Below are 11,277 nucleotides of genomic sequence, written 5' to 3'. Positions count from 1 at the left end.
TTCACAATTAACGGTGTCAAGTGACAATCTCATACCCCATTAATTCCCCGCATTAACTAAACAAAAATAAAAACGGATAACGAAACCATTTCCCAATTCCTAAGCAAAAAGAAAAACAGATAACGAGAACCACTCCCCCCAATTCCTAAGCAAAAAGAACAACGGATAACGAAACCAATTCCCACTTCCTAAGCAAAAAGAAAAACGGATAACGGACTTCGAATCCAAAATCCATTCTCGACAGCAAAACGGATAACGAATAACGATTCCCCACTTCCTAGTATCGAGAAAGTAATTGGGATTTCTCAATGCATGATGGGAAATTTCGGACATCGAAACTTTTTCGCAACTTCGTCCCCGGGGTTAACTTTATTTTGTAACTTTCTTCCCTGTATTAAGTACCTGTCAGTGCGTACAGCTCAACACTACGTAAACGAGATTGTATATGACACCGTTAATTGCGAAGAGCGCCACCTGTTGTTTGGTTATCCCGCGGGATATCAACCAAAGATCTTTGAACGTATACAGACATTGACACTGCAGACATGGCAGATATGAATGGATGTGGCGGTAGGCTAGGCCTGTACATCAGGTAAGTCTGGACTAATTACTTTTCAAAATTTCAACTTCCTTTCGGCGTACTGGAAATATTCCCATATCTAGTCTGGACATTACTCATTTAGGAGTAATTGCAGAATACCCCGCCACTCGGAAATACACCCCTAAAATTCTCTGGCTACGACGAGGTTGGAATCACTGGAATTAGTGGAAAAGAAACAGTTCAAGTACCCTGCCAGCTACGTACGCGGATACTGAGTGGGGGTCCATTATTTGAGAACGAAGCAACACAAAAGGAATGGGATATAAGTTGCTGAAAAAATTCTAAGTCCAAACCAACTACCCTGTTGGCGGCTACGAATGTTGGACAACTCGTACCTGAGAGTGAGACAACTCGTACCCGGCACAACTCGTACCCGGGACAACTCGTACCCAAGACAACTCATACTCGTCTGAAAATAAAACACTGTGCAGCGTACTCATATCTGTGCCTTTACTTGTGCCGACTGTTATCATACTTATTTTTAACCAATTATTATTCAATTATTTTATTTCTGTTTTTCATTTTTAAATAGAGAAGAAATTTTTCATTTAAATAGGTCTCTCTGTTGTTGGCCTGAAGATTTTTTTTTTTTTAATACTGTTTTATTTTCGTTGTTTCAGAAACATTGACGCAATCTCTTTTCGGAATATGTGGTGGCTCTGAAAAGAGCACAATGACGCGTGAAACATGGCATCTCACGCTACTCACTAAGGCCAAAAAAAAGTCTCCGGTTTCTGGTATGGAGCTTGCCCCAAAAGTGGTGCGGCGATGCGGGTTTTTTTTTTTTTTACCTGTTTTTTTTTTTTTTTGGGCTTCAAATGTCGGCTGATGACTGCAAATGGTGCCCGACTAAACTTAGTGCAAATATATGGGAGTCCAGAGAGGCCACATAAAGCTTTTTCTCGACCATAACCCAATCTAAAAACACGTTAAAATTGTGCAGCAGCAGGATTCCAGTCAAACCAGTGAGTTTGGCGGTTTTGAGACATCATCTTGTATTGAAAAAAAAACTTTTTCATTTTGCCGACACGCATGGCTATGGCAACGCGCGCGCATACCAGAAACCGGAGACTTTTTTTTTTGGCCTAAGCTAACAATTCTAATTAAGTGACTTTTGAATTATTTCACACGCTACTGGGATTGTTGATGGTTATCAAAATTAATGTCATAAAAAGTGTAGAAGGTGACAAATGTAACATTTTTATAATTTTAATGAATCGGTCCACTTATTTTAGAAATAAGTTTTCGCAATAAATGAAGATCAAATAAGTTACGAAACTCATGATTGCTATAGCTCCTTCGGCGAACTCCGCGATCATCGGCCAGCTGCCAGAATCTCTCCAGAACAATCTCTTGCTTGTCACCACTGGCAATTCCCCAAAACTCAACGGCTTTTGGTTTTCCACATCTTCGGATTTGTCAATTACATCTAACTAAAAAGGAACAGAAAAGTAAATGGTAAGAAAAGTACGAGGTACGAGTCGTCCCGGGTACGAGTTGTCCCGGGTACGAGTCGTCTTGGGTACGAGTTGTCCCGGGTCACAAATTTGGGGTACGAGTCGTCCCGGGTACGAGTTGTCCCGGGTACGAGTTGTCCCGATACCGCGGCTACGAGGCTACGGACATGACGGAGTGGGAGTCCCCAATTATGCTTGAGAACGAAGCAACACAAAAGGAATGGGAGTTGCTGAAAAAATTCTAAGTCCAAACCAACTACCCTGTTGCCGGCTACGCGGATACGGAGTGGGAGTGCAGTGGACCATGACACATAGTACATGCAAGTAGCGCTGAGGAGGTTTTTTTAGGTCAATCGACCGTGACCTCGTAGCCGGCTACGAGGTGGACCGTGGATAGATCGAGTGGCGGGGTATTCTGCAATTGTGCCCTCATTTCTCCCTTCATTTCTCTCAATTCCGGTTTCAAATGTCCAAAAATATTGGATTTCTACAGGGAAATTTAAATTTACCAATGAATTAGTCCGAGCACTTGGACCCAACTTAACGCCTTTTTTAACATTTGGACATGGTCTGGCGATAGTAAGGTCCAAGCTTATAGTGCGAGCTAGCTGGACAACATCATCCTGTCACTGTCATTATGATTTTCGGTTCGCTCGGAGCGTGCCGCGGGGGGTACGGTACAGTAGGCATACCAAAAGCAAGGGCGCCACCACATAAAAACTTCAGAAAAATCGCCATTCCTAGCGGTAATTTCCAGCTTCAAAAAATTATTTCTCACTAGAAACAAAGTTACAACTTATAACAGAGTAGATACGTACAAAATTCTCAGTGTTCCACACTTTAAAACAGGTCCGATCTCAATCTGACGTTGATATGAAGCGAAAACAACGCCCAAAAAGGAACGAAAACGCGAAAATCGACTTTCAAATTTGCCGCTCAAAATGGTCCACTTAGAATATGCCTTTCCGCACTGAGCCAACCTGACACTTGAAACGTGCACGCATTATGATTTCGGTTCGCTCGGAGCGTGCTGCGGGGGTATGATACAAGTGAAATGATAGTTATGTGCATGCGTACAAGTGCGCGGCGCGCTCCGAGCGAACTGAAAATCATCTATCGAAAAAATGTCAAAGGTCAACGTTATTGGTCAAGGTCTAGTTATTGCCATGGAAAGATATACGAAGTTCACTCAACACTCTGTGTACAAACCTTATGAGAGTGGACTGAAAGATTCTAAGTGTTTTCTAAGAAAATGCTTGCATTTTCTCACTGCTCGAATTGACTTTGATGACATGAAATTGCTATCTGGGGGCTTGTTAGTCAATACAGAGGAAAATTAGTGAACTTCGCATATGGTAATCTTGCCATTGCCATGATTACCCTCTGTTACTCATCACCAAATTGTTTTAGAATTATTCTTGACCATTCTCTTTATTTGGTGAAAAAGTTTGCATATACATGGGTTGTGTCCCCTCCCCATTTTTATCTTTTGTAAATTTGTCAATTTTTGGGAAATTATTCTCAAATTTCACAGTAATTATTGTCCACCAAATTCTTCAAACAATGACCTTTCCAAAAATAGCAGATGAAAAAATTAACCTTATGAATTAGAAGGTAAAGATGTTAAAGTAACTTGTTTTGCTTTGTTTCTTGAAGTTGACAGAGTTTGAAGGTTCTACCAAGGATGTCAACTGTGGAGCACATACAGGATGCAGAGCACAGTGATGACGTATCACCATGGCAACGTGTACCGCTCAACATCACTTGTATGAGATTGTACCTGACACCGTTAATTGTAAAGAGCGCCACCTGTTGTTTGGTTATCGATCAACATTATGCAGCAGATAATGCAGCGGTAGGCTGTATAGGCCTGTACGTCAGTAGCCCCACTAGTGTGGCCGTCGGTATGCTGCGCTGAACCTCTGGCCACACACTGTGGTACCGCGCGCTACTGAGGACGAAGTTTCATAAAATCTGCAGTCCGTTTCTTACATTCTCAGTTTCTAACTTTCTTATGGTTGTATTCTATGATGTCCCACCTATCACTTCTGGGATGCTTAGGTCTAATGATGTTCCATTTTCCGAGATATTCTTCAATCTTTCTGGAGCCCATATGCACTCGTGAAACGTCTGGTGATGGCAGCCATTTTGAATGTGACAAGAGATGACCTCAAGCTGTGACGTCGCGTTTATGCAAATTACTTGTCGAGCACGCGAGGGTGCGAGTTGCAAATGCGACGGCTGTTTCCTGTACCATGCATTTATCGTCAGGGGGCCACGTGCACCGATCTCTATTCAGGATCTACCATGATTTAATTGGAGTGGGTTTCGTTTCTCTTGTTTTCCAGATTTTTGTGCTCATTCAGAGTGAGAAGATCAAGAATGACTACACGTGTCTCTGGTTGGCAAGATGCTGTGAGTATTACCGTCAATTGTGAATGACGTTTCCTCTTCCAACTTCCAAGTTGCTAATATGGGAATGAATCCACCTGTTATTATTCAGGACCAATTTTTTTTTGGAATTATTCTTGACCATTCTCTTTATTTGGTGAACAATTTTGACCATCGTCTGACTAGAGGCGTTTGCATGTTGATATTAGTGCTCAGGCATCAAAATACGTCAGGAATCGACCACTAGTCTCGCCCCCACTTGCTCATAGTTGTTTCTGTGGCATGGTTTAGCTGTATTTGTCCTTTTTGGGGAAAAAAAGTAGTGCAGGTGGGAAAATTATCAGAAAAACTAAGATGACATTTTTGTGTGTTTACGTTTCTAGAGTTACTTCAACAACAACGATAGGTTCAACCACAACTATGCGCAGGCCAAAGCCACAGCAGGCAGCTACAAGGAAGCAGAGGAGGTAGGTTGGACTCCCGGACCCAATTTTTTTTGTTGCGCCCTCAATAGTTGGCCAGTCATGGCGCAGTAACTCGTCATGGTGCCTGAACTAGTCATGGTGCCTTTCATTTGCAAACATCAAAAAACCAAAACTACCAAGTTATTATGAAATACCTGACTGTTAGTGAATAAAAGTCTCAAGCATCCTGTGAAATCACGGCAGGTGGTGTGCTGTCATTTCCAAGAAAAGTGGAATTTTGTATCAATTTCCACCGATGGTCGGCCCTGTTTGAGAGAGAAGCCTGACTTTCTGTCTGTTCTCATCCATATACTGTTGCCGTATACCTAGATGTAGAACAAAAAGATATCGCAATAGCTTATTTTCCCACGTGCTGCATCTCTTTGGAATTCCTTGCCTGGTGCTTATTTCCCTCCAACCTATGATCTGTCCTGATTCAAGAGGAGTGTGGAGTGCTGTGGCCTCGTGGTTAAGGGCGTTGGATTCGTGGTCTGCGGGTAAAGCTGCAGGTTGTGGGTTCGAGTCCAGCCTGGGGTCATGGTGCGTGTGCCCTTGGGCAAGGCACTTTGTCACTCATTGCTTCTCCCCACCCAGGAGTAATAGGCTCTCAGCTTTGGTCCAAAAAATGGGCCACCGGTACCAGGCGATTGAAAAGAGCAATGCTCATAGCGATTTTTTGAAAGGCACATCTAGAGTTGGAGAATGTGTGATAGCTTTGCAGTGTGAGTGGTGGCAGTGTTATCACTTTTGATTTGTGTTTTCAAAATTGCCGTCAATATGCTTGAACCGGATAAATTGGATGTTGTAACAAGCATGTTTTGGCTGCCATTTAAAAAAAAAAAAAAAAGTGATAGCACCCAAAAAGCTGCCACCGCTGCAATGCTGTCACATATTTTCCGACTAGAGGGGTGCATACCTTGCCAAAAATCACAATGAGCATTAGTCCCCTCATTTGATACTGACCAAACCCCCACACTGATGGCTTATAAGTGGGTGCCTATGAGGGCAGAGATGGTGCGGTTGATTTAGCTGCTTTGCTCCGACTTGTAGCCCTGTATATCTGGAATGGCTTTTAGCCTTGTTCAGGGCAAATAGGCATAAAAAAAACAAGTCTAAAACCCGGATTGGGATCTCTCTGTGCCTCCTAGACCACTGTTTTGGTGGGAACACTTAGCTTTACCACTATTTAATTGGAGTGGGTTTCTTTTTCTTGTTTTGCAGATTTTTGTGCTCATTCAGAGTGAGAAGATCAAGAATGACTACACGTGTCTCTGGTTGGCAAGATGCTGTGAGTATTACCGTCAATTGTGAATGACGTTTCCTCTTCCAACTGCCAAGTTGCTAATATGGGAATGAATCCACCTGTTAAGCTTCAACTCATAATGTATTGACCACTCACAATTGTGACTGCACAACCAAATGTCCAACTCAAGTCACGACACGTCGCGTGCATGCATTTCATGTACTGCTGGAAAATCCAGAGTGGCATTAGGGAGATGCTCATGTTGCCCATGTGTGAGGTAGACTGAAGGGTCTCTAACAATGACATAACCAGAATGCAATCATCGCCCTGATCGTATATTAAGGATGTGACTTTGCGTTTCATTGTGTAAACGTTAAGTAAATATTTTAAGAACCGTTTTAAACGTTTAGCCATTGACAGTGGCTTTTGCCTACCCATTATGTCTGATCTGCAGACCGTTGTGATTGACATGATAAATCAACAGTGGTTGACATAGTAAATAGCAGGCAGTCGTTGATAAAGTAAAAATGTAACTACGTGTTCCCCAAATGTAATCAAGTACTACGGTGCTTCTAAGGTTTTGTAAATTAAGTAGGTTTGAAAACAACGTTAATTATTTGTGCTATGTGTGGTTATCTCCATTAGGAAGATCGCTTGAACAGAACTCCCTTTTCTATAATTCTGGTTTTGTTTACATGTTTTGAGAAATTTGTAAACGGAGTTAAAAGTTTTTTGTTTTGAACGTTTAAACATCACATCTTAGTCGTACATTTGCCATGTTGGATTTGTTCTATCACATTTTAAGCAGATTGTACGACAGAAATTTGCTACATTGAACATCTCTCTTGGTTCCCAAATATTGTACACAGTTACACTGAGCATTGCTGGCCGAAAATTGCTGAAACGAGCATCCACTGAACCGAACCATCTTTTGTGGACCCCAATGTGTTTTCTGACAGCAGTATCCTATGTATTTATAACCTTTCTTTGTGTTGTTTTTGTTGTTCAGACATCGTGAATCGTAAGGCCAGACTAGCCTGGGAGTTGTACCTTAAGATGGAGACGTCTGGCGAATTTTTCAGCCTGCTGTAGCTCATTGCCAACGACGGCTACAAGGTAAAACATCATCCCCTATTTTTGTCCGTTGTATGTTTGGTCAAGATTTTGGCATTAGCCCCAAATTAGTATCCAGTCACTCAATCTCAACCTGCAGCCGATTTCACAAAACAGATTTGTCACTTTCATCCAAACGCAAATCGAGGAGACATAAATCTAAAACGCAAGTGTAGAAATAATGCAGTATCCAGACGCTACTTCAGCAGTTGTGTACAAAGTCTACGGAAAGTCAAGAACACTTTCCAAGTATTTCCGAACAAAATTGGAAATGTTTCTCAGTCCCATATTCATGTTTGTGAAACATTTTTGCAGTGACTGATCTTTATTGAGATGATGTGTTAAGAAAAATGTTGCGTCAGGTTGCAACATTGTTTCCACGTGTAGAATTAACGAGAATACGAATCCCCGTCAAAAAGAAAAATTATTTGTTGCACATGTACCACTTTATGTCATTAGCTTGAATAATGAAGGATGCACTTTTGTGTCGCAAACTTTGGTAAGCATGTAGAGGGCATCTTAAAATATTAAAATAGCCAAAAATACCAAACTGCTTAAAATACTGATTTTGACAAATTCATCACTTTGTCAACAAGGTGGCAATATGATAGAAAACTTCAGGCTTTTCGTTCGAACTTCTGATTTTTTGGCCTCGACCTCAAACTATAATTATCACGGAGTCTCTTCTCAATTCTCATGTTTTCAACTTTTCTGTCGGTAGATGGGCCAGTTCTTCTATACAGCCAAGGCTTTTGATGTCCTGGAAAGATTGGACCCCAATCCTGAATACTGGGAAGGCAAGCGAGGGGCGTGCGTGGGCGTATTCCAGCAGATCATAGCTGGCCATGAACCAAGGTGGGTGTCATCTCTGTCAATCAGCAGTGCACACTGACCAATTAGATCTCAACCTTTGGTCAGGTGACTACAGTACATCGACCAAACAGTGCGTACTGACCAATTACATCTCAATTAGTATATCACTCCGGTGCTCTACCAACTGAGCTATCCAGCCCAATGTTGGCGGTTCCCTAATTGTCAATGTCTCTGTCAAAGGGGCGCTAGTCAGAAGCCCTCAACCCGCATATGCCATGCAGCCAGGGATCACGCCCAAAGTCACGATGCAGACCTGGCAAATATCAAACGGGGATCACTCAGAGAGGATACGGCTTTTTATTACAAATTTTCATGAATACTTTTCAACTTCTTAGCCCTCTAGTTCAACTTCATTGATCTCTATGGATTTTTCCATTGTCCCCATATTCTATAAACAGCTTTCAGTTTCACTATTAGGTTTTGCCCTTCACTGACGTAAAAACACTGCTTACTCAGTTTGTTACCTCCCGAGTGAAAGTTGGAATAAATCACTCGGTTGGGACTCGAACCTATGACCTCCTGCTTTTTAGTGCAGACGTCTTAACCACTGGACCATCAAGCTTACAGAATTGGTTGCCTGGCGAGCCAACCAACCCCGTAAGCTTGATGGTCGAGTCGTGGGTTCGAATCCCACCCAAGTGATTATTTTTCCAACTTTCACTCGGGAGGTAACACACTGAGTATACAGTGTTTATACATCGGTGAAGGGCAAAACCTAACATTGATTTACATCACCCCGACGCAAAATCCATGTTAATAGCTTTCATTTTCATGTGCACAAAACCCAGTGAAGTTCAAGCCACTAGATTTTTGTCATTTTTTTTCCTCTACAGAGAAACACTGCGAGACATCCTCCAAATCTTGCGCAACACCGGTAACCCACAGGTGGAATACATCATCCGTGTCATGAAGAAGTGGGCCAAGGACAACAGGGCACCAGTTTCCTGAGGTGGTCCCTATCCTATAGTCTTGAGATTGTTTAAATTTGTACATTCCAAAAACCCCTGCTTGCAAAGAGATTTTCAAAAAAATAAAATAATGGAACGATACTGTTGATTAGGGGTGATTTAATTATTCTTGACGCATGGGAAATTTGCCTTGAAATATTTCTCTATTTAGCTTTGGCAAGATGGTTATGCAGGAGAAAACAACAGTTCTAGAGAGAGGCTGGTCTCTCATGGCATAAACAAAGTAGGCTTGCCTAGTTAAGCTGGACTCTGTGACTCAGTCAGTGACTTGGTCAGTGACTCAGTCAACAACTCAGTGACTCGATCAGCGACTCCATGATTCAGTCAGATTCAGTCAGTGACTCAGTCAGTGACTCAGTCAACAACTCAGTGACTCGATCAGCGACTCCATGATTCAGTCAGATTCGGTCAGTGACTCAGTCAGTGACTCAGTCAACAACTCAGTGACTCGATCAGCGACTCCATGATTCAGTCAGATTCGGTCAGTGACTCAGTCAGTGACTCAGTGAGCGACTCAGTGACTCGATCAGCGACTCAGTGATTCAGTCAGTGACTCAGTCATTGATTTGGTCAGCGACTCGGTTAAGGAATCACTCAGTGACTCATTGAGCGACTCAGTGGTTGTCATCAACTCAGTGACTTGGTCAGTGACTCATCGCGCAGTCAGTGATTCGGTCAGTGACTCGGTCAGTCAGTGATAATAGTGACTGACTCGATCAGTTAATACTCAGTGACTCGGTCAGACAGTCAGTCAGGCAGCATTGAAATGTTCATCATAATTATGAATGTTCACATCACAAATGTTGCTTACATGTAGGACAACTCTGCAAGTTTGTTTTCTTGGAGTTTCTGGGGCCTGTTTAGAGACAAGCCAACGGCATGGGCCAGGAATGGTTATTCAAGGAGGGGGGTAGTCATCTGTACGTAATGTAATTATACTAATTAATGGTTTATATTGATATAAAATATACATGTACAAGTTTTCAGAGCACGTTTGTCAGGCAATTAGGGTGTAAGGTCCAGAAGGCATGAAACAAATTGAAGATAAGTGATTTGAACTGGGCCCAATTTCATAGCGCTGCTAAGCACACAATTTCTGCCAGCAGAGCCTCTCCGTCTATCTATCACAGTGTCAATACTATATTTTTTCATGTACAATATTGGGAAAGAATGTTGCAACCTGATGCTTCTTTTTTCTTCATATCATCTCAATGAAGTCATTCATTGCAAAAATGATGATAAGACATGAATCTGGGACTGAGAAATACTTCAGAGAAAATTTTCTTGAAGCTCCATAGACTTTGAACACAACCGCTGAAGTGGCGTCAGGTTGCAACATTCTTTTCCAATATTGTGTGATATTCTGACTTCATTTCTTATTTCATCTGTAAAAACATTAAATGTTTACTACCTTTCTTTAATGGGAAGATACAACTTTTGCAAACATCACAAAACGAAATGATCAAATTATCGCGAAATACCTTACTGGATTGTTGGGGAATGACAGTCTAAAGCATCCTGTAAAATTGTGGCTCAGTCCTGATGTGCTGACATTTTAAAGAAAAATGGTACTTTTCCAACGCTGGTCAGCCGACAAGCATTGGAGAAAACTGGCTATTTTTCAAAAATTTCTCCCAATTGTTTTATAATTATTTATTCCGCATTTTCTTTGCAATTGATTACACACCTGTGAAGAGGTACAAGTCTGCTAGACTGATTCTCTGACCTTACAATTCCCCAAAGTCTATTAATTGCTCCGTTTTATCTTATAAGTGGGGTCACCAGACTGCAAATACATGACTGGTTTTCTTGGCTTTTCCAGCATCTACAAGCCCAAACGTGAAAAAAGTCATTTTAACAATATTTGCTAAAACATACTAATCCTCCAAATCCATTTATTTCTGAAAATTGCAGCAAAAGCAAATGTTGTACATTCCCTTCAAGTCCGATAAATCTTATCTTGCAGTGTAAATATTGTGTAGGTGAATTTTAAAAGTAAATGTGTACTTAAAAGATTGTTGAAATGCTGTGCATAGTTCTTTGAATGAAGGGATGATTAAATCATCACAATAAATAAAAGTGAAAAAAAATATCTGTTTGTTATTGTTTTGTTTGTTTTCTTGGTAGTTTGTTTGGGATTCTGAAAACAAAACTTCAGTTTATTTAA

General features: G+C 41.4%; 1 protein-coding gene across 3 annotated transcripts; it reads left to right on the top strand.

The window, feature by feature from the left end:
• Positions 1-465: 465 nt before the first annotated feature.
• LOC119738871 (intraflagellar transport protein 56-like) lies at positions 466-9,223 on the top strand. Of its 3 annotated transcripts, XM_038213850.1 has the most exons (5): positions 466-592; positions 3,715-3,824; positions 4,407-4,473; positions 4,833-4,916; positions 6,135-6,237. In XM_038213850.1, exons 2-5 carry the CDS (start codon positions 3,796-3,798, stop codon positions 6,222-6,224), a joined length of 270 nt encoding a protein of 89 aa, XP_038069778.1. In that variant the 5' UTR covers positions 466-592; positions 3,715-3,795; the 3' UTR covers positions 6,225-6,237. The 3 variants fall into 3 exon arrangements, with proteins under 3 accessions (XP_038069778.1, XP_038069794.1, XP_038069785.1); XM_038213857.1 differs by lacking the exons at positions 466-592; positions 3,715-3,824; positions 4,833-4,916; positions 6,135-6,237 and adding exons at positions 7,166-7,272; positions 7,991-8,124; positions 8,976-9,223 and having other exon boundaries at positions 4,433-4,473; XM_038213866.1 differs by lacking the exons at positions 3,715-3,824; positions 4,407-4,473.
• The last annotated feature ends 2,054 nt before the right edge of the window (positions 9,224-11,277 follow it).

The sequence above is a fragment of the Patiria miniata genome, unplaced genomic scaffold, assembly GCF_015706575.1.
Source record: "Patiria miniata isolate m_02_andy unplaced genomic scaffold, ASM1570657v1 HiC_scaffold_10, whole genome shotgun sequence".
NCBI classification, from domain to species: domain Eukaryota; kingdom Metazoa; phylum Echinodermata; class Asteroidea; order Valvatida; family Asterinidae; genus Patiria; species Patiria miniata.
Note: the sequence above shows the minus strand (reverse complement) of the source record. Positions and strands in the feature narration are given on the sequence as shown.